The sequence below is a fragment of the Pempheris klunzingeri genome, chromosome 10 (genome assembly GCF_042242105.1).
Source record: "Pempheris klunzingeri isolate RE-2024b chromosome 10, fPemKlu1.hap1, whole genome shotgun sequence".
Lineage (NCBI taxonomy): Eukaryota > Metazoa > Chordata > Actinopteri > Acropomatiformes > Pempheridae > Pempheris > Pempheris klunzingeri.
The window spans coordinates 26,601,060-26,625,045 of NC_092021.1; the positions used below are offsets into that span (position 1 = coordinate 26,601,060).

Consider the following 23,986-nt stretch of genomic DNA (forward strand, 5'->3'; position numbering starts at 1 on the left):
CTCTCACAAATGCCAAAGATTCAACCACAGATCAAAGTGCTGATCATCAAGGACCTGAAGACCAAGTCTGCCGCTGAGGTGGCAGACATCTTCAGTGTATCCAAACGTCCAGTGGAGAGGATAAGAAAACAATTTGAAGAAACTGCTGAAGTTCATGACAAGCCCAGGTCAGGCAGACCCCGTAAGACAACTGTTGGAGAGGACCGTTTGTTGCTTCGACAGTCCAGGGCCAGCCCTTTTTCAACTGCAGCGGAGCTGCATGAGAAGTGGTCACCAGAAACCCCTGTATCTTGAAGAACAGTTTGTCGAATTCTCTCACGCAGTGGTCTCCATGGCCAAATTAGTGCTCAGAAACCAGCATTAAACAGAAGGCAACTAAAAAATCGTGTTGCATTTGCAAAGGCCCACAGCTTGGTGAAAGGATGGACAGAGGAAAAGTGGCAGAAGGTAGATTTTTCTGATGAATCATCCATTGAACTGCATCCCAAACGCAGCAAATACTGCAGAAGACCCGTTGGAACCCACATGGATCCAAGATTCACCCAGAAAACAGTCAAGTTTGGTGGAGGAAAAATCATGGTTTGGGGTTACATCCAGTATGGGGGTGTGCGAGAGATCTGCAGAGTGGATGGAAACATCAACAGCCTGAAATATCAACAAATTCTTGCTGCCCACTACATTCGAAACCACAAGAGAGGGCAAATTCTTCAGCAGGATGGCGCTGCTCCTCATACTTCAGCCTCCACATCAAAGTTTCTGAAAGCGAAGAAGGTCAAGGTGCTCCAGGATTGGCCAGCCCAGTCACCAGACATGAACATTACTGAGCATGTCTGGGGTAAGATGAAGGAGGAGGCTTGGAAGATGAAACCAAAGAATCTTGATGATCTCTGGGAGTCCTGCAAGACTGCTTTCTTTGCCATTCCAGATGACTTCATCAATAAATTATTTGAGGCGTATGGATGCAGTCCTCCAAGCTCATGGGGGTCATACACGATATTAATTCTTTTTCTCAAGGGACCATAGCTTTATACTGTGATGTTATTGTAGCATGTTTGTGTATTTTGTCCAAGCCAAATCTGACCTTTCTGTTCTAATTAAATGATAAAACTCAATGAATGATACAAAACCTTATTTTGGTACAATACACATAATCCAGAGGCCTTTGCCTTCCATATAAACCATTTCAGATTCCAATTGATCAACTACAAGTCAAGTTATTATTTGTTGTTCCAACAACTTCGGTAAGCGACAAGACTTTTGTCAGGGACTGTATGTGGTAAAAGCACCCCTGGACCAAGCTTTCCGGCCACCAGAGGTCAATGTGTGGCACATGACCCCCACAACTTCAGGTTAATATCAGCAGAGTTCCCCCACTACCCTTTTTATCCCTTGGCTCCTCTTCTTTCCTGGCCCCTGCAGGGGGTCCAGCTCCAGCCTAAATGTGGCCTGTACCAAGCACACTACCTTTTCTTGGCAGTGACAAGTTTACTCAGCGCCAGCAGGTATGACCCAAAGTCTGCCAGCTGATCTTACAAGCAAACACAACCACACAAGCAGTTAGCACCAAGTGGCTAGCTATCAAGGAACAAAGGAGCGACGGGATTCCTCCACCTGCGACCAGGACAGCAAGGACAAAGAACCATAAACCTTCTTCCAGCCTGACTCACCAACACATTTGCCAGTTAAGAAAGCAGCACACTGAAGGACCTCTCTTTCTTCCCTTTTAAGGACTGGCAACAAACTCTAACTGAGCACATACATAGCAAAGCACAACTATTGGTGATCAATATGGTTATTTGGTTGTGATTATTAAGTTAATTATCAATAATAATACCAAATAATAATTGCCAGATAATTTAGTTTCCTAAATGAAATTGAACCAGTTAGATTACAATCTTTTTCTTAATTTCACAAAGTGATGCCCATATCACGGTGGACTTAACATTAAGTCCAATTAATCAATCTAATCATTAATCAGCTCTGGTAATTATTAATTAGTTGTGATAGCCAAATTGCCCCAGAAACGGTGCAAAACCTTGGTATATTTTGATGGCCGTGTCAGGCAGAGTGCTGCCAACAACATACTCTGGTGCCCCGTGTGAGGCAGTATACTGTTGGCAATTATTCATTAATTAAAAATGAGCAAAAGTCCTCATGTTAATCACTAGTCTACCACAGAAGTACATGTCCCATATTTTGATGCCCATGTCAAGCAGAATACTGTTGACGACAGTAAATAAGTACGTTAAGATTATTTAATATAGCACCTTTCACACAACAAAGTCATAAAGTACCTAACAAGAGTAAAAATACTTAAAATAAGACATCAGACAACAATAGTTAAAGATAATGACCCTAAGTACTTAAAATCCTCCACCTTCTTTATCTCTTCTCCCTGTAACCTCACTCTTCCACTTGGGTCCCTCTCATTCACACACATGTATTCCGTCTTGCTGTGGCTAACATTCATTCCTCTCCTTTCCAGGGCAAACCTCCACCTCTCTAGCTTCTCCTCCACCTGTTCCCTGCTCTCACTACAGATCACAATGTCATCTGCAAACATCATAGTCCATGGAGATTCCTGTCTAACCTCGTCTGTCAGCCTGTCCATCACCATAGCGAACAAGAAGGGGCTCAGAGCTGATCCCTGATGCAGTCCCACCTCCACCTTGAACTCCTCTGTCACACCTACAGCACACCTCTCCACTGTCTTACAGTCCTCATATATGTCCTGCACCGCTCTAACATCCTTCTCTGCCACTCCAGACTTCCTCATACAATACCACAGTTCCTCTCTGGGTACCCTGTCATGAGCTTTCTCCAGATCTACAAAGACACAATGCAGCTCCCTCTGACCTTCTCTGTACTTCTCTATCAACATCCTCAAAGCAAATACTGCATCTGTAGTACTCTTTTTTGGCATGAAACCATACTGCTGCTCACAAATGCTCACTTCTGCCCTTAGTCTAGCTTCAACTACTCTTTCCCATAACTTCATTGTATGACTCATCAGCTTTATTCCTCTGTAGTTGCCACAACTCTGCACATCTCCCTTGTTCTTAAAAATGGGCACCAGCACACTTCTCCTCCATTCCTCAGGCATCTTCTCACTATCTAAGATCCTGTTGAACAACCCAGTCAGAAACTCTACTGCCACCTCTCCTAGATACTTCCATACCTCCACAGGTATATCATCAGGACCGAGTGTCTTTCCACTCTTCATCCTCTTCAATGCCCTCCTCACTTCATCCTTACTAATCTTTGCTACTTCCTGGTCCACAACAGTCACCTCTTCTACTCTTCGTTCTCTCTCATTTTGTTCATTCATCAACTCTTCAAAGTACTCTTTCCATCTTCCCATCACACTACTGGCACCTTTCAATACACTTCCATCCGTATCCTTAATCACCCTAACCTGCTGCACGTCCTTCCCATCTCTGTCTCTCTGCCTTGCCAACCTGTATAGATCAGTCTCTCCCTCCTTACTGTCCAACCTAGCATACAAGTCATCGTAAGCCCCTTGTTTGGCCATTGCCACCTCTACTTTCACCTTACGCTGCATCTCCCTGTACTCCTGTCTTCAGTCCTCTCAGTGTCCCACTTCTTCTTAGCTAACCTCTTTCCCTGTATACACTCCTGCACTTCCTCATTCCACCACCAAGTCTCCTTATCTACTTTCCTTCCAGATGACACACCAAGTACTCTGCTACCTGTCTCCCTGATCACATTAGCTGTAGTTGTCCAGTCATCTGGAAGCACCTCCTGACCACCCAGAGCCTGTCTCAACTCCTTCCTAAAAGTCATGCAACACTCTTCCTTTTTCAGCTTCCACCATTTCGTCCTCTGCTCTGCCTTTGCCCTCTTCATCTTCCTCAGCACCAGAGTCATCCTACACAGCACCATCCTATGCTGTCTGGCTACACTCTCACCTACCACTACTTTGCAGTCACTGATCTCCTTCAGATTACCCCGTCTACACAAGATATAGTCTACCTGTGTGCCCCTACCTCCACACTTATAGGTCACCCTATGTTCCTGCCTCTCCTGGAAGAAAGTATTCACTACAGCCATTTCCATCCTTTTTGCAAAGTCAACCACCATCTGTCCTTCTGTGTTCCTCTCCTGGATACCAAACCTGCCCATCACCTCCTCATCATCTCTGTTTCCTGCACCAACATGTCCATTGAAGTCTGCACCAATGACAACTCTCTCACTTCTAGGGATGCTCTGCATCACTTCATCAAGGTCCAACCAGAATTTCTCCTTCTCCTCCAGCTCACATCCTACCTGTGGAGCATACCCACTAACAACATTGAACATCACACCTTCGATTTCTAGCTTCAGACTCATCACTCTATCTGACACTCTTTTTGCCTCCAGGACATTCCTAACAAACTCCTCCTTCAAGATAACTCCGACTCCATTTCTCTTCCTATCTACACCATGATAGAACAACTTGAACCCTGCTCCCAAACTTCTAGCCTTGCTACCTTTCCACCTGGTCTCCTGGACACACAGTATGTCTACCTTCCTTCTCTGCATCATGTCAACCAACTCTCTACCTTTTCCTGTCATAGTTCCAACATTCAAAGTCCCTACACGCAGTCCTAGACTCTTTGCGTTCCTCTTCTCTCTCTTCCTACGAACACACCTTCCTCCTCTCCTTCGACGAACAGTAGTCCAATTTCCACCGGCACCCTGTAGGTGAACAGCACCGATGGCGGTCGTTGTTAACCCGGGCCTTGACCGATCCGGTATGGAAGTCATAGATTCGATTCGCATGTTTGATTTGGCAAAAGTTTTACGTCGGATGCCCTTCCTGACACAACCCTCTGTATTTATCCGGGCTTGGGACCAGCACAATAAGACACTGGCTTGTGCCCCCTTGCGGCTACATTATTATTATTATGATTATGATTATCATATGTTATTAGTAGTAGTAGTGGTATTACTTGTATCATTATTATTATTATAATATGATACAGCTCCTCACTCTGAGTGTACATGTTGTTATATGTCATTGTTGGTAGTAGTAGTAGTAGTAGTGGTAGTATTATTAGTATTATATAATACATCTTCTCACTCTAAGTGTACATGTTGTTATATATTTTTATTAGTAGTATTATTAGTAGTGGTATTATTGTTATTATTATTATTATTATAAGATTCTGGACTCACCTGGTGTAGTAATTTACCTCTGTGTAATAATTTGTAATAATAATTTTTAATACATATTTTTTTATTCATACTTTTATATATTTATATTTTACTTTGTGTTTGAAGTTTATTCTTATTCTTATCCTTATTCTTTTGGAGCTGTGTGTAACAAAAAGCAATTTCCAGGCCCAGAATCAGATAACTAGACCACAGCACTCAGCCCTCCTCTCACCAGGTCTGATCCCTTCAGAAATCAGAACAGTGAATAGTGATGTCAGGCAGAAATCACAGCTATTTCTGAGTTGCAAGTCACAAAATAAACTTGTCCACCTGAGTTGCAGCGTTGATAGATTGTAGGTTTTCTTTCTAGAGTTGTGAAATATGTAAAATTTGTGAACTTTCAGTCTAAAGTTGTCACTGGAGTTCTGTTGGCTGAGCCTAAAAGACAGTTTAGGGCTGATATAAAATCTCATTCAACAAAACTGTTCTTTTTGATTTCTGTGAGTTCTGCAGTGAACTTTTTACGTCAGGATGCTCTGTGTGCTCTGACTTCTGTTTAGATTGGCCACATTTTAAACAATACCAAATAGCTAAGCAACTGGCATACAAATAAATCAGAATGTAAGAATTATTAGTATATGATTATATTATCATTAGTAACATTAGTAACGAACCATAGAAATCAAATACCTTCACTGTGTGATAAAGTTGCAATGTTTTTAATTTCACAAACTTTTTAAAAGCATGTCTGATTTTTGACAACTTGAGACCATATATCATTGGATTTACAAGAGGTTGGATGACCAGTGCATACATTGACAAAACAGCACGCAGCTCAAGTGGAATAAAAGTCATGTCAAATCTTTGAGTGATCATGTTATAAAAACAGGCTGAGACAAAGCTGATGAGTGAAACTAAATGTGGAGTGCAGGTATCAAAAGCTTTCATCTTGGTCTCCTCTGAAGCTTTTAAACACACAGCCAAAATATTAACGTAAGAGAAGAAAATGAAGCTGAGAGGAGCAGCAACAGTGACAATAAGGCCAAAAACTATATCATTAACATACGACACAGTTCTATCTGGTGAACAAGACAGTTCAAGTACTAGATGGTTCTGACATAAAACATCATTGATAATCCTCCCACAAAACTTCAAACGAAAAGTGAACGACAGTAAAACTCCAAATTCTACAAAAGAAACTATCCAAATAACAAGAATGACCTTTTGTACTTTTGTTTTGGACATCATGACATTGTAATGTAAAGGTTTACAAATACATACATATCTGTCATAAGCCATTATTGTCAAAGTGCCAAATTCAACAGTTACATATGTTTGAATATTAAATATCTGAATGAAGCAGTAAAATGTGGAAATTTCATGAGTCTCTGATAAAAAATGTACCATGAAGCAGGGCAATATGGACGTGCTGCCATATATTTCATTCACAAACAAACAACACAGGAAGAGATACATGGGCTCATGCAGATTTCTGTCAACATATATAATGACAATAAGAACAGTGTTGGAAAATATAACTAATATGTATAATAGCATTGCCAGGAAAAAGAACAGATATTTAATGTTTCCTAAGTTACCGTACTGAGCCAAGACAAATGACACAATCTGTGTGGAGTTCTCCATGATCCCAGTAACAGATAAAAACATATGACTGCAAATTTAGAAAGAAATGCAGTGTTTCAACCCATGTGCTTCACAAGAATAGAGTGGAGAAAAAATGCAGTTATAGCACATTGACACAATAAAGTCTGCTCTTGTACTATTAGACATTTTTAGTAGAGGTTCTTCTATATGAAAACATTGTATAAGAGCCTGTTTAAAAGCATGAGCAATATAAGACCTTGAATAGCTGTGATGAATGTGTCTGACAGCCAGCAGTGAGGTAAGACTCTGCATGTGCTCCTCCCTTCCCAACTGAGACAAACAGAAGCTGCTGCTGAGCTTTATACTTATTTTTCAGCATGTAAACACATGACTAGCACACCAAGGAGTTAATTAGACTTTAGACTTTTCTTTATTTGATCCCCCATAGGGGGAAATTTTCATGTTACAGCAGCAACAATTGAACAGGGAGAGTGAAAAGAAGCAATAGTAGAAGAAAAAATAGCAATAGCAAAATAAATATAAATATATGGCTGTGATGAAATAAATATTTACACTATGGGATATTTACACTTGGTTCGGAAATGTACAGGTATGGACAGGAATGAAGGAATGAAGGAATGGAATGACATGGATAGAAAAACAGTATATTAACATCAGCCAGTGATGCTGGTGTTATAGAGTCTGATGGCTGATGGAGAAATGACCTGCGGTAGCGTTCCTTCTTGCAGGGTGGGGGCCTCAGCCTGCTGCTGAAGGAGCTGCTGAGGGCCCCCACAGTCCTGTGCAGGGGGTGAGAGGGGTTGTCCATGATGGACTTGAGTTTTGTTAATGTCCTCCTCTCACACACCTCCTCTATGGAGTCCAGGGAGCAGTCCAGGACAGAAGCGGCCCTCCTGACCAGTCTGTTCAGTCTCTTTCTGTCCCTCTCCGTGCTCCCTCCTCCCCAGCAGACCGCTGCATAGAGGACTGCAGACGCCACCACAGAGTCATAGAAAGTCCTGAGCAGAGTCCTGCACACTCCAAAGGACCTCAGTCTCCTCAGCAGGTGGAGACGACTTTGGCCCTTCTTGTACAGGACGTCTGTGTTGTGAGACCAGTCCAGTTTGTTGTTGAGGTGAACACCAGGTATTTGAGGGTCTCCACCCTCTCAGTGTCCAGTCCCTGGATGTTCACCGGTGCAGTCTGGGATGTCTTCCTGCGGAAGTCAATCACCATCTCCTTTGTCTTGCTGGTGTTGAGCTGAAGATGGTTTAGCTCACACCAGTCAACGAAGCTGGAGACGACCTCCCGGTACTCCTGTTCGTCCCCCTCTGACACACCCTACGATGGCTGTGTCATCGGAGAACTTCTGGAGGTGACAGCTCCCAGAGTTGTAGCTGAAGTCCGAGGTGTACAGGGTGAAGAGGAAGGGGGAGAGTACTGTCCCCTGTGGGGTCCCTGTGCTGCAGACCACCATGTCAGACACACATTCCTGGAGCCTCACGTACTGCGGTCTGTTGGTGAGATAGTCTGTTGTCCATGCAGCCAGGTGACAGTCCACTCCTGCTCTTTCCAGCTTCACCCTGAGCAGTGACGGCTGGATGGTGTTGAAGGCACTGGAGAAGTCAAAGAACATGACCCTCACAGTGCTGGTGGTGTTCTCCAGGTGAGTCAGGGATCTGTGAAGCAGGTAGATGACTGCATCATCCACTCCAGTGCTCGGTTGGTAGGCAAACTGCAGTGGATCCAGATGTGGGCTCACCAGGGGGCGGAGGTTTTTGAGGATGATCCTCTCCATGGTCTTCATCAGGTGAGAAGTGAGGGCCACAGGTCTGAAGTGGTGGGGCTCCCTGGGGTGCGTTGTCTTTGGGACCGGAACCACGCAGGAAGTCTTCCACAGAGCTGGTACCCTCTCCAGACTCAGGCTCAGGTTGAAGATGTGCAGGAGCACCTGACAGAGCTGGTCTGCACAGTCCTTCAACAGTCTGGAGCTGATGCCATCAGGACCTGCGGCCTTCCTCGCCTTGGTCTTCCTCAGCTCACTTCTCACCTGATCAGCTGTTATCTCCAGACTGCCCTTGCATTGTTAATCTGCAAGTGGCTCTCCATCTTGGTCCTGTATCTGGCCTTGCACTCCCAGATCTTCTTCTTCAGCTCCTTCTGCACCCTCCTCAGCTCCTCCTTGTCCCCAGATCTGAAGACCCTCTTCTTCTCCTTCAGCAGGGCCTTCAGTTCTGAGGTCACCCAGGGTTTGTTGTTGGAGAAGCACCGTACTTTCCTGGTGGGTACGGTGTTCTCCACACAGAAGTTAATATAGTCTGTGATGCAGTGGAATAGTCTGTGATGCAGTGGATAGTCTGTGATGCAGTGGATAGTCTGTGATGCAGTGGAGATGAGGCTGATTTTTGCATTGACTAGCACAGTGTTTAGATGTAGAAAGTACACATTCTGTGTGTTGGCCACATGTTTCTTGTCCTCTGAACAAAGTGCTCACTCTCTGAACTCAGTTTGCAGAGTCCCTAAGTTTCATACCTATGTGGTAAAAGCACCCCTGGACCAAGATTTTTCAAGCGGCAGTGATGGATATACTGGAAGGACTGGGTGCTACAGTATACATTGATGATGTTTTCATTGCGGACGATGACGAAGAAGAGCATCTGGAAAGACTGCAAAAGGTGATCTCACTCACTGAAGCAGGCCTAAAATTCAACCTGAAGAAAGGACAGTTTGGACAGTTTTCTGTAAACTATCTGGGATTCCAGGTAGCAACAGACCTGGGACTCGCCGATGGCTATCGAGAGAAACTGGAGCAGATAACACCACCAGCAACTCTGAATGAAATACAGAAGATTTTAGGTCTTTGTAACTACGTGAGAGACCATGTGCCAAACTACCAAAAATACGCAAAACCTCTGTACGCTAAGTTGAGAAAGGTGCCACCAAGTACAGATGGAAACACAAAAAGCGAATGGACATGGACCGCCAAAGATCAGGAGAACCTGGAAAACCTCAAGAAGGTAATAAAAGGAGCAGCAAGATTGGAACTCAGGAGCCTCACCACCAGGCTCGTAGCGGAGGTAACTTGTGTTACGAGTGTGTAACGAAGGAGGGGGCCTTGAGGCCCTATGGAGTTGCACCTTGTCCAGCGTGGAAAAGAAATTCCCCATGCAAGAGAAAGAGCTGGCAATTCTAGCCAGGGACTGGAGCAGCCTGAAAGACCTAGCACAAGGTCAAAACATCAAAGTCATCACCCAGAGTCAAGTTCATCGGTTCCTGCAGAAAGAAACCATTGAGGGCACCGAAGATGGGATGACAGCTTACTAGACCCAGAACTCGAGCTAGGACCAGCACAAAAAGGAGGACAGAAACCACCAAAAACCGGACAAGACAAAGAAGAACCCTACGAGTGGATACTGTATACAGACGGGTGAAAGAAAGGCCAAGATAATACAGCCTACTGGGGTTTCATTCTTAAAGACAATGCTAAGGAGAGACACCGACAACGCGGCAGAGTACCAGGCAGTGCACAAACAGGAGAAGTAACAGCAGTTCTAAAAGCTCAGGAAACGTAAGATAAAAAGAGCAAAAATTGTCACTGACAGTTTCTACTGTGCCCAAGCCCTAAAAGAGGACTTGGACATATGGGAAGAAAACAACTTAGTAGGGGCTAAAGGAAAACCAGTAGCTCATCAAAATTTGTGAAAAATAGCCGAGTTGAGGCTAACATTAGACCTGAACGTCATTCATCAGAAGGCTCATGGAAAAGAAGGAGCGCATTGGCGGGTAACGTCAGACTAGCCACTGTCCATGGGGTGGTTGTCCTAAGAAGAACCACATCGAGCCTCTGGGCAGGCAGAGGGCTCAGGAAGTTGGCGTGTGCGGAACAAGGATTCCTGTCGGAGGAGAAGGAGTTGTTGGAGTGGAAAGAAGTGAAGAATTCATGCGTGGTGTGTGGAGACACATCAGAGCTGTCGGCCCAATGGGAAGGACCCGGGAGCGCCAAGCCCGTGGCGCACAAGGGAGCAAAGTACGAGTTCCGAGGTATGGTCTATCAGCCAGTCAAGGTGATGGACGCCTATGTTTGTGGGATATGTCACATAACTCAGCTACCCAGAGTAACCATCCTGACCCAATGGGACCTGCGAGGAACGCAAATGGAAGCAACGGAGTGTACCTGCCAGTGGGATGGAGACTACCTCCACCCATGTGACAACTGTGACGGTCTCCAGAGATTCCGGAGAGTGTTACTAGCAGGCTATGCAAGGGGATGGACTCCCTTAAATGATCAACGGGGAGAAGCATATGGGAATGTGCTCACACCATGTGCTTCTACTGACTACAGACCCAGTACCACCCCGGTGCAGGACCATCAGCACCCCCACTGTATCCAATATTGGAAGAAGCAACGGGAAGAGTGGCTCCCCAGAGCCACCTGGGGGAAGCAATTCACTCCTGCTGGCCATGCGACGCGAGTCAGGGATAAGTACTGAGCCCACCGTTTGCCACCACCCAAACCCCACGGGTACTAAGGGTATTCAGGGATCCTGCCGAACCAGGCTACACCACTAGGCTGGAGGACCTGCCTAATGACACAAGAGAGTGTGCCCGCAGAGACACATTGGGATGGACCATGGGAGCTGACAACCTGGGGAAAATTGATAGGAGAAGTGATAAAAGATCCAAATCTTCCCTTGGAAGATATGCCAGAAGTTCCTATGGAAGAGGGGCTTTGAAGAACCAATTTGTATTGCTGTACAACAGGCCTGGATGCATGGGGACACACCGGAGCCAAGGCAAAGAGCAAGAGGAAGAAGTATTACGTAACGCCTGAGGGATGGTGCAGAGGTGGAGTCATGCAGATCCCAGGAGGAGCGGCTAAAAGAGCAGACACCCCTGTAAGGCCGGATCAAACAGTGAAAGTAGAGATAGTGGTATGTATGGTAGTGGTACCGTACAGAGGAATCTACTCAGTTGGAACTGAGATCAACGTTGAGAAAGAGGCACCAAAGCCTGAGGAGCCAAAGTCCAAAGGGGGAAAAACCAAAAAGGCTGTGGCTGTGTCGAGCACTATCACTAGGCTGGGGATCAAAGAAAGAACCTAAGCTGGACGTGGACGTGAAAATTCTGGGGTTACTATACACTGACCTGCAATCGAGCCAGAACCTGGACCCCTGCAAGGGTAAGGACCAGAACTACGACTACTACCACCCCAACGAAAGGTAACACAACAGCCAATAGAGGGACCGGTAGTACCCCTACACCAGCACCAGGCACGGCCTCACCAGGACCTGTAACACCGAAACCAGGTACCCATGCACCAGCACCACCACCAACACCAGAGCTGGCATCAACCCTACAGAGGCTAGAACCACAAAGTAAATCCGGACAGAGCATACGACAACAACAGCTTTACAACATAACAGTAAAATGTGTAAAGCAGCAAATAACCAACTTGTCAAGGTGTCACTGGAACCTTGCTAGAGAATGCAAAATCCAGAACTACATGGTCTTGGCCAGAGCAACCAGACCTAAGTTCTTTATCCAAAAAGGACAATATGGAACTGAAGAGGCTTCAAAATATGAGAGATGGCTTAATGAATCTCTGCCATGGATTTGGAAACAACCACTGTACCATTTTATTGGGATACCTTTGGACTGGAGAAGGGCTACAAGGAACCTATCGGACTGACATGTATGTTCAAAAGGTACCAAAGCCCGATGAACTAATGTCAGTCCCCAAAGATCAATTCCGACAAATCGATGCCTGTGTAGCACAGAGGATCCATAGAGACCTCAATGGAACAGCATATGTCAACGATGGAAAGTCCCCAAGATGTGCAATAACACAAACCGGAGAGAGCTGGGGAAATTGGATCTACAATTGTAAACATATCTGAAACAGCCAAACGGTGAAGACGGTGTTAAGCGCCGTGGCCATATGGTGCGTAGCCTGGGGAGTGATCTCGGTGCTGTACTGGACAGGCCAAGTGGACCAGATAACCGTGGTGATGTGATTCATGACTTATGCAGCATGCTTCCCGCGACCCAGGAGAGAAGGCGAACAAGGGATGACACCACCACCGATTCCCCTGAGGTCGCCTTGGCTCAACCTGCTGGCACAGAGATGCACTGAAGGGAACGCTCCGAACGGAGAAGGGTGACCCAGCAGTGTTTAAAAGAAACCCTATCTTACGGGTTTCTGCTTGCTTGCTGAAACGCTGAAAAATGAAACAAATACAAGTAATCATGAAAACCTGTATTATTGCTTTGATAGGAACAACTAAGCTGTGTGTGCTGTGGCATCAGTCTGAAAGAAGCAGAACTGTTGTGGGACGAGGTCTCACTACGCTGGTGTTCAACATGTTTTGCCACCCACCACCTAATCTACACAGCAACAGGCTTGTTGCTTAGCAAGTCACTACACAGCATTCCAACAATCTCATCACAAGCCATCCTGGACTTGGAGCACGGGGCCAGAACGATTTGGCGGTCCACCGCTACCAGGGGAAGATCGTGGCTGACTGAGGGGACGTTTGAAGACTACACCCCCTGTGCTACCTACACCAAGCTCTGGCAGCACTCTGATGGGCAGAGAACGTCATCAATGCATCTGACCCAGGGCAGGTATGTGGCGATTGGACCCAGCCTGCCTCCAGTCTGAGGGTTCGGCGCTTCTTCAAGTAGATGCGCTACGGCAGAGTCCAGAAATGTATGAGTTCAAGCCCAAGTGCTATCCTGGTACTGGGACGACACAATGGAGCAGCTGATCGAGTCGGGAGGTTTCACCGAGGCAGACATTGCAGTTGTAAGGACCCCAGAACGGCCAAGGTCAGCTACTAACACCCCTCCATCACCAGTACTGCAGCCCTTCACTCTACTTCATCCAGACGACTCCAGAGTTACCTCGACGGAGGCAACAGAAGATCCACCCGCGGGCGGCGACACAAAATCCACTGTGACGACTCCCTGCCCTGCTGAGGACGACTCTCCGTGGCAAGATGGGCTGGGAACTATCGACTCCTGGGAGCTATCATCAGTGCTCGGTTCCAAGGTTGAGGTATTGTCAACAAGGGAGGAGGATGAGCTCGTTATAGATTTGGATTAGGAGGAGCTCTGAGTTCCCAGAGTTAAGGGACCTCGGGAGCAGCAGGGGATATCAAGGAGGGGGTGTCAAGTAAGGGTGAATCCCCTCACTGCACAGAACTGTTCTTGAGGCCTTTAGGCCTCTGTGGACTGAGTGATTCATGATGCAACAGATGTTTTATATGATTGACAAACTGATTCTTCCTGGGTAGGGAGATTTTGGGGAACTCCACACCCTAGTTCCTCTTATTTATAATATTAAAGAGTTTGGTCTAGACCTGCTCTTTATGTAAAGCATCTTGAGATAATTAAAAAAATCAGCCGCTAAGTTGCACAAAGCCTCATCTACATGAATGTTACAATCACCAACCATAATATCAATGTCCAGCATAATAATAGAAAATAAACAAACATGAAAATCAGGAGGGTCAGTGAATCAAAACACAACAAACTGGATTTGACGGCACAAACGTTGTTATCTGCAGTTCAAACGATGAGAAAACTCGCTGTTCTCACTCACTGTTTGATTTGGGAATCGACTCTCAAAACTCCAGAGAGCGCTGATGAAAGAACATTCTGGCAGGCACAGTTCAATAAGGGGGACATATTCCATACTCCTACGCCAAGTCTGTGTCAGAAACTCAAATTCTCTGGCGCTCTGGTGCCTCAACTGGTGGAGCGTGTGCCTTAATGTCATGAGGCCAATCTCAGAATGAACTCTATGAACCTCTGCCATGGTTGTGTGCGCTACATGATTGTGGCTGTTTCTATGATGCCGGACTGCCCCGAATGTACATTAACTGAAATAAAAAAGTTTTGCCAGGGAACACAAAACACATTTCATGTGAAGGCCAAAGTAGTCTTCAAAAAAGAAATCTTTTCGTGACCCTTATGCGGCTCAGTTTATGTCACCTGACCAATCTAACATGCTGTAATATCAGGCCCAGAATCAGATAACTAGACCACAGCACTCAGCCCTCCTCTCACCAGGTCTGATCCCTTCAGAAATCAGAACAGTGAATAGTGATGTCAGGCAGAAATCACAGCTATTTCTGTGTTGCAATCACAAAATAAAATCCACCTGAGCTGCAGCGTTGATAGATTGTAGGTTTTCTTTCTAAAGTTGTGAAATATGAAAAATTTGTGAACTTTCATTCTATAGTTTTTAATGGAGTTCTGTTGGCTGAGCCTAAAAGACAGTTTAGGGCTGATATAAAATCTCAGTAGACTGAGCTGTTTTTGATTTCTTGTGTTTTCCAGTTAGGTTTTCAGACATGGATACTCTGTGTGCTCTGATTTCTGCAGGTTTATATTTGATGAAAAATTGTTTCAAGCTGCTCAGTTATTTTGGTGAAATCTTATATGTAGTTTTGGCCAGTTTGATCTGATCTGTTGTCTTTGTTCTCTCTGGGCAATGTTCCAACTTTGGCTAAACCGGTGCCGGCTCTGCATCAGGCACTGCTCCATTTCCATCACACAGTAGCAATTTTTCACTCAGTTCCCCTGTCCTCTCTAGAGAGGGCTGGACAGCTGCAGTAACTCTGACCAATGAGCAAAAACAAATGGTTTACCACTCAGACTCTGCCCCTCTTACTCCCATGAACAATCTACACCTCCTCCTAATTTGCAATTCTGCCTCCTTTGCAGTTTATTGTGGGATTGGCTAAAAAACAATGTATGCTTTGTAACTTTAGGTCCTCCACATGAAGTGACTTTGAAAACAAATGTAGTTTTGCTACTCATTACACAAGACCATCCACCTCAGGGACAGTTAGAGGCATTAAATACACACACAAAAACACCTTAAAGCTTTCCAAGAAATACACAAAGATAGCATGAATAAATCCAAGATTAACCAATCTAACATTAACTACTAAATGCTTGTTGAAAATATCCTGCACATCTACATATGGTGAATAACCAAACTGTGTATTATTTACATTATCTATTAACATTAGAACAAACCATAGAAATCAAATACCTTCACTGTGTGATAAAGTTTCAATGTTTTTAATGTTACAAACTTTTTAAAAGCATGTCTGATTTTTGACAACTTGAGACCATATATCATTGGATTTACAAGAGGGTGAATGACCAGTGCATACATTGACAAAACAGCACGCAGCTCAAGTGGAATAAAAGTTATGTCAAATCTTTGACTGATTATGTTATAAAAAACGGCAAAGACAAAGCTGATGAGTGAAACTAAATGTGGAGTGCAGGTATCAAAAGCTTTCATCTTGGTCTCCTCTGAAGCTTTTAAACACACAGCCAAAATATTAATGTAAGAGAAGAAAATGAAGCTGAGAGGAGCAGCAACAGTGAAAATAAGGCCAAAAACTAAATCATTAACATACGACACAGTTCTATCTGGTGAACAAGACAGTTCAAGTACTGCATGGTTCTGACATAAAACATCATTGATAATCCTCCCAAAAAAATTCAAACGAAAAGTGAACGACAGTAAAACTCCAACTTCTACAAAAGAAACTATCCAAATAACAAGAATGACCTTTTCTACTTTTCTTTTTGTTATTATGACATTGTAATGTAAAGGCTTACAAATACATACATATCTGTCATAAGCCATTATTGTCAAAGTACCAAATTCAACAGCTACATATGTTTGAATATTAAATATCTGAATGAAGCAGTAAAATGTGGAAATTTCATGAGTCTCTGATAAAGAATGTACCATAATGCAGGGCAATGCAGACGTGCTGCCGTACATTTCATTCACAAACAAACTACACAGGAAGAGATACATGGGCTCATGCAGATTTCTGTCAACATATATAATGACAATAAGAACAGTGTTGGAAAATATAACTAATATGTATAATAGCATTGCCAGGAAAAAATACAGATATTTAATGTTTCCTAAGTTACCGTACAGAGCCAAGACAAATGACACAATCTGTGTGGAGTTCTCCATGATCCCAGTAACAGATAAAAACATATGACTGCAAATTCAGAAAGAAATGCAGTGTTTCAACCCATGTGCTTCACAAGAATAGAGAAGAGAAAAAATGCAGTTATAGCACATTGACACAATAAAGTCTGCTCTTGTACTATTAGACATTTTTAGTAGAGGTTCTTCTATATGAAAACATTGTATAAGAGCCTGTTTAAAAGCATGAGCAATATAAGACCTTGAATAGCTGTGATGAATGTGTCTGACAGCCAGCAGTGAGGTAAGACTCTACATGTGCTCCTCCCTTCCCAACTGAGACAAACACAAGCTGCTGCTGAGCTTTATACTTATTTTTCAGCATGTAAACACATGACTAGCACACCAAGGAGTTAAGATGAGGCTGATTTTTGCATTGACTAGCACAGTGTTTAGATGTAGAAAGTACACATTCTGTGTGTTGGCCACATGTTTCTTGTCCTCTGAACAAAGTGCTCACTCTCTGAACTCAGTTTGCAGAGTCCCTAAGTTTCATACCTATGTGGTAAAAGCACCCCTGGACCAAGCTTTTCGGTCACCAGAGGTCAATGTGTGGCACATGACCCCCACAACTTCAGGTTAATATCAGCAGAGTTCCCCCCCCCTTGGCTCCTCTTCTTTCCTGGCCCCTGCAGGGGGTCCAGCTCCAGCCTTAGTGTGGCCTGTACCAAGCACACTACCTTTTCTTGGCAGTGACAAGTTTACTCAGCACCAGCAGGTATGACCCAAAGTCTGCCAGCTGATCTTACAAGCAAACACAAGCACACAAGCAGTTAGCACCAAGTGGCTAGCTAGCAAGGAACAAAGGAGCGACAGGATTCCTCCACCTGCGACCAGGACAGCAAGGACAAAGAACCACAAACCTTCTTCCAGCCTGACTCACCAACACATTTGCCAGTTAAGAAAGCAGCACACTGAAGGACCTCTCTTTCTTCCCTTTTAAGGACTGGCAACAAACTCTAACTGGGCATATACATAGCAAAGCACAACTATTGGTGATCAATATGGTTATTTGGTTGTGATTATTAAGTTAATTATTAATAATAATACCAAATAATAATTGCCAGATAATTTAGTTTACTAAATGAAATTGAACCAGTTAGATTACAATCTTTTTCTTAATTTCACAAATTGATGTCCATATCACGGTGGACTTTACAGTAAGTCCAATTAATCAATCTAATCATTAATCAGCTCTGGTAATTATTAATTAGTTGTGATAGCCAAATTGCCCCAGAAACGGTGCAAAACCTTGGTATATTTTGATGGCCGTGTCAGGCAGAGTGCTGCCAACAACATACTCTGGTGCCCCGTGTGAGGCAGTATACTGTTGGCAATTATTCATTAATGTATAATAGTAATTTTCAGCATAATTTTGATCAACACTATTTTTCAATAAAACTTAAAAATGAGCAAAAGTCCTCATGTTAATCACTAGTCTACCACAGAAGTACATGTCCCATATTTTGATGCCCGTGTCAAGCAGAATACTGTTGACGACAGTAAATAAGTACGTTAAGATTATTTAATATAGCACCTTTCACACAACAAAGTCATAAAGTACCTAACAAGAGTAAACATACTTAAAATAAGACATCAGACAATAGTAGTTAAAGATAATACAAAAACAAAATGAGACAAAAGAATCAATGATCAACCACAAGCAACAACAGATCTAAAAACACACCAAATCACCAACACTAGACAGCAGAAACAGAGACCTTGGAGGCTATGCTATCTGAAGCTACGATAAGGATGGGTTGTATCTGCATTTTAGTGTTAAATATAGTTTGCCATCCAGTTCTTCTCAAAACAACTAGTCAGTCTCATTAGGTTTAAAGGACAAACACAGCTGAACATCATCAGCATAACAATGATAAGAAATATTCTTAAAGTTTGCTGGTAATACCCCCTAAGGGAAGCATGTACAAGGAAAATATTATGGGGCCCAGAACAGAACCTTGAGGTACACCACAGGACAAAGCAGCTGATTTAGATGTGTAGAGACGAAGCGACACAGATAAACCCCCACCCACTGCCTAAGCCTTTCAGTCAGGACACTGTGATTGATAGTATTAAAGGTCCAGCAACATCAAAACAGTGCATTCACCCACATCAGACAACATCATTAGACTGCCCACCAGATCAATCAGGTCTGGCAGGAAAATTTGAGAATAATATTACAAAATTCATTCAGTGTCATTAAAAAAATCAGCCGCTAAGTTGCACAAAGCCTCATCTACATGAATGTTACAATCACCAACCATAATATCAATGTCCAGCATAATAATAGAAAATAAACAAACATGAAAATCAGGAGGGTCAGTGAATCAAAACACAACAAACTGGATTTGACGGCACAAACGTCGTTATCTGCAGTTCAAACGATGAGAAAACTCGCTGTTCTCGCTCTATGTTTGATTTGGGAATCGACTCTCAAAACCCCATAGAGCGCTGATGAAAGAACATTCTGGCAGGCACAGTTCAATAAGGGGGACATATTCCATACTCCTACGCCAAGTCTGTGTCAGAAACTCAAATTCTCTGGCGCTCTGGTGCCTCAACTGGTGGAGCGTGTGCCTTAATGTCGTGAGGCCAATCTCAGAATGAACTCTATAAACCTCTGCCATGGTTGTGTGCTACATGATTGTGGCTGTTTCTATGATGCCGGACTGCCCCGAATGTACATTAACTGAAATAAAAAAGTTTTGCCAGGGAACACAAAACACATTTCATGTGAAGGCCAAAGTAGTCATCAAAAAAGAAATCTTTCCGTGACCCTTATGCGGCTCAGTTTATGTCACCTGACCAATCTAACATGCTGTAATATCAGGCCCAGAATCAGATAACTAGACCACAGCACTCAGCCCTCCTCTCACCAGGTCTGATCCCTTCAGAAATCAGAACAGTGAATAGTGATGTCAGGCAGAAATAACAACTGTTTCTGTGTTGCAATCACAAAATAAAATCCACCTGAGTTGCAGCGTTGATAGATTGTAGGTTTTCTTTCTAGAGTTGTGAAATATGAAAAATTTGTGAACTTTCATTCTATAGTTTTAAATGGAGTTCTGTTGGCTGAGCCTAAAAGACAGTTTAGGGCTGATATAAAATCTCAGTAGACTGAGCTGTTTTTGATTTCTTGTGTTTTCCAGTTAGGTTTTCAGACACGGATACTCTGTGTGCTCTGATTTCTGCAGGTTTATATTTGATGAAAAATTGTTTCAAGCTGCTCAGTTATTTTGGTGAAATCTTCATATGTAGTTTTGGCCAGTTTGATCTGATCTGTTGTCTTTGTTCTCTCTGGGCAATGTTCCAACTTTGGCTAAACCGGTGCCGGCTCTGCATCAGGCACTGCTCCATTTCCATCACACAGTAGCAATTTTTCACTCAGTTCCCCTGTCCTCTCTAGAGAGGGCTGGACAGCTGCAGTAACTCTGACCAATGAGCAAAAACAAATGGTTTACCACACAGACTCTGCCCCTCTTACTCCCATGAACAATCTACACCTCCTCCTAATTTGCAATTCTGCCTCCTTTGCAGTTTATTGTGGGGTTGGCTAAAAAACAATGTATGCTTTGTAACTTTAGGTCCTCCACATGAAGTGACTTTGAAAACAAATGTAGTTTTGCTACTCATTACACAAGACCATCCACCTCAGGGACAGTTAGAGGCATTAAATACACACACAAAAACACCTTAAAGCTTTCCAAGAAATACACAAAGATAGCACAAATAAATCCAAGATTAACCAATCTAACATTAACTACTAAATGCTGAAAATGTTGAAAATATCCTGCACATCTACATATGGTGGATAACTAAACTGTTTATTATTTACATTATCTATTAACATTAGTAGCTGTGTGATAAAGTTTCAATGTTTTTAATGTTACAAACTTTTTAAAAGCATGTCTGATTTTTGACAACTTGAGACCATAAATCATTGGATTTACAAGAGGTTGGATGACCAGGTCATACATTGACAAAACAGCACGCACCTCAAGTGGAATAAAAGTCATGTCAAATCTTTGAGTGATCATGTTATAAAAACAGGCTGAGACAAAGCTGATGAGTGAAACTAAATGTGGAGTGCAGGTATCAAAAGCTTTCATCCTGGTCTCCTCTGAAGCTTTTAAACACACAGCCAAAATATTAACGTAAGAGAAGAAAATGAAGCTGAGAGGAGCAGCAACAGTGAAAATAAGGCCAAAAACTATATCATTAACATACGACACAGTTCTATCTGGTGAACAAGACAGTTCAAGTACTGCATGGTTCTGACATAAAACATCATTGATAATCCTCCCACAAAACTTCAAACGAAAAGTGAACGACAGTAAAACTCCAACTTCTACAAAAGAAACTATCCAAATAACAAGAATGACCTTTTCTACTTTTCCTTTTGTTATTATGACATTGTAATGTAAAGGCTTACAAATACATACATATCTGTCATAAGCCATTATTGTCAAAGTACCAAATTCAACAGCTACATATGTTTGAATATTAAATATCTGAATGAAGCAGTAAAATGTGGAAATTTCATGAGTCTCTGATAAAGAATGTACCATAATGCAGGGCAATGCAGACGTGCTGCCGTACATTTCATTCACAAACAAACTACACAGGAAGAGATACATGGGCTCATGCAGATTTCTGTCAACATATATAATGACAATAAGAACAGTGTTGGAAAATAGAACTAATATGTATAATAGCATTGCCAGGAAAAAATACAGGTTCTTAATGTTTCCTAAGTTACCGTACTGAGCCAAGACAAATGACACAATCTGTGTGGAGTTCTCCATGATCCCAGTAACAGATAAAAACATATGACTGCAAATTCAGAAAGAAATGCAGTGTTTCAACCCATGTGCTTCACAAGAATAAAGAGAAAAAATGCAGTTATAGCACATTGACACAATAAAGTCTGCTCTTGTACTATTAGACATTTTTAGTAGAGGTTCTTCTATATGAAAACATTGTATAAGAGCCTGTTTAAAAGCATGAGCAATATAAGACCTTGAATAGCTGTGATGAATGTGTCTGACAGCCAGCAGTGAGGTAAGACTCTGCATGTGCTCCTCCCTTCCCAACTGAGACAAACAGAAGCTGCTGCTGAGCTTTATACTTATTTTTCAGCATGTAAACACATGACTAGCACACCAAGGAGTTAATTAAGATGAGGCTGATTTTTGCATTGACTAGCACAGTGTTTAGATGTAGAAAGTACACATTCTTTGTGTTGGCCACATGTTTCTTGTCCTCTGAACAAAGTGCTCACTCTCTGAACTCAGTTTGCAGAGTCCCTAAGTTTCATACCTATGTGGTAAAAGCACCCCTGGACCAAGCTTTCCGGCCACCAGAGGTCAATGTGTGGCACATGACCCCCACAACTTCAGGTTAAAATAAGCAGAACACTATTTTTCAATAAAACTTAAAAATGAGCAAAAGTCCTCATGTTAATCACTAGTCTACCACAGAAGTACACGTCCCATATGTTGATGCCCGTATCAAGCAGAATACTGTTGACGACAGTAAATAAGTACGTTAAGATTATTTAATATAGCACCTTTCACACAACAAAGTCATAAAGTACCTAACGAGTAAAAATACTTAAAATAAGACATCAGACAATAATAGTTAAAGATAATACAAAAACAAAATGAGACAAAAGAATCAATGATCAACCGCAAGCAACAACAGATCTAAAAACACACCAAATCACCAACACTAGACAGCAGAAACAGAGACCTTGGAGGCTATGCTATCTGAAGCTACGATAAGGACGGGTCATATCTGCATTTTAGTGTTAAGTATAGTAACAGCTTAAGTAACAGCTCATCAGTCTCATTAGGTTTAAAGGACAAACACAGCTGAACATCATCAGCATAAGAATGATAAGAAATATTCTTAAAGTTTGTTGATAATACCCCTTAAGGGAAGCATGTACCTGAATACACAGTTTGCAAAGGTTAATTGTGGTTTAAGTTTCACTGTGATATGTTTGGAAGAGTTTGATCAATAAAGTTGAGAAGATAAACACTTTATTTATCAAGAATAAATCACGTTGTCACAGTCATTTCATGAGAAGAGGTAAAAAACATTTTATTCCAACTTTATGGGCAACAGTGTACAAGGAAAATATTATGGGGCTCAGAACAGAACCTTGAGGTACACCACAGGACAAAGCAGCTGATTTAGATTGTCAAGTAAGGGTGAATCCCCTCACTGCCCAGAACTGTTCTTGAGGCCTTTAGGCCTCTGTGGACTAAGTGATTCATGAAAACAGCGATGTATGATGTCTGAATCTATGATGAAGTGAGTAAAAGCAGAATACATGAAGTACACATAAAAAATTTGTTATTTTATAAAGGTACAAATTAAGAAGTTATTTACAAGAGTTTGAAATAATGAGAGTTTTACAAATGTTATGATTAAATAATCATGAAATGATTAAAAAGTTAATCTTGAAATAAGTAGGAAATGTACTGATGATTTATAATGGAAATGTATTAAGATTATAGTATGATTTGACAGTTAAGAGGTGAAATGAGGACAGAGTGTTATAATAGTGAATCACAAGATGTGTACGTAACATAAAAAGATGATTAAGCGTAATCAGCAACAGATGTTTTATATGATTGACAAACTGATGCTTCCTGGGTAGGGAGATTTTGGGGAACTCCACACCCTTGTTCCTCTTTTTATCAAGAACATGCGGGAAACACCTTGAAGTTGAGACCACACCTTGTAAGGACAACACCTTAGCGTACGGGACAAACTGCACGTAGGCAGTTGAAATTAACGTATAAAGAGGGCATAATAGAGGAAGCTCTTGGTCAGTTCTACGCGGATTCCTGACGCAAAGACCTTCGTTGGACTTCAGCGGACTCAGAAAACATCTATTCAAGAAGTGAGAATCGAGCAGCTTTAACAACACAGAAAAGGGACTTTTGTTAATTAATTTTAAGCTGTTTGCCTTACCCTGCTATATTTTGCAATAAAGTTAGAATACCTGCATTTAAAGAGAAAAAAAATGTGGACATTGAGCTTTTTGAATCTTCTTAGGATATAAAGTAAAGGTTAGACTGTTTAACATCAGTAGACTCAACTACCGTTAACGGGCGTGGCTGGTGCGTAGTATCCGGCACACAGGCTATTCTGCCGGGTGCTCCATCAGTGGAAGTA

At 42.6% G+C, this 23,986-nt stretch overlaps 3 protein-coding genes across 3 annotated transcripts; all 3 read right to left on the reverse strand.

Annotated features, from left to right (window-relative positions):
* Positions 1-1,460: 1,460 nt before the first annotated feature.
* LOC139208704 (olfactory receptor 6B1-like) lies at positions 1,461-6,801 on the reverse strand. The gene is made up of 4 exons (XM_070838433.1): positions 5,887-6,801; positions 4,008-4,287; positions 2,591-2,826; positions 1,461-1,523 (listed from the first exon to the last, which is right to left on the reverse strand). The coding sequence occupies exons 1-4, from the start codon at positions 6,799-6,801 to the stop codon at positions 1,461-1,463; spliced, it is 1,494 nt and encodes a 497-aa protein (XP_070694534.1).
* Positions 6,802-15,799: 8,998 nt separating this feature from the next.
* On the reverse strand, positions 15,800-16,780 carry LOC139208706 (olfactory receptor 13C4-like). The gene has a single exon (XM_070838435.1). It carries the CDS (start codon positions 16,778-16,780, stop codon positions 15,800-15,802), a length of 981 nt encoding a protein of 326 aa, XP_070694536.1.
* A 3,398-nt stretch (positions 16,781-20,178) lies between these two features.
* LOC139208707 (olfactory receptor 10A6-like) lies at positions 20,179-21,603 on the reverse strand. Its single transcript, XM_070838436.1, has 2 exons — positions 20,689-21,603; positions 20,179-20,229 (listed from the first exon to the last, which is right to left on the reverse strand). Exons 1-2 carry the CDS (start codon positions 21,601-21,603, stop codon positions 20,179-20,181), a joined length of 966 nt encoding a protein of 321 aa, XP_070694537.1.
* Between the last annotated feature and the right edge of the window lie 2,383 nt (positions 21,604-23,986).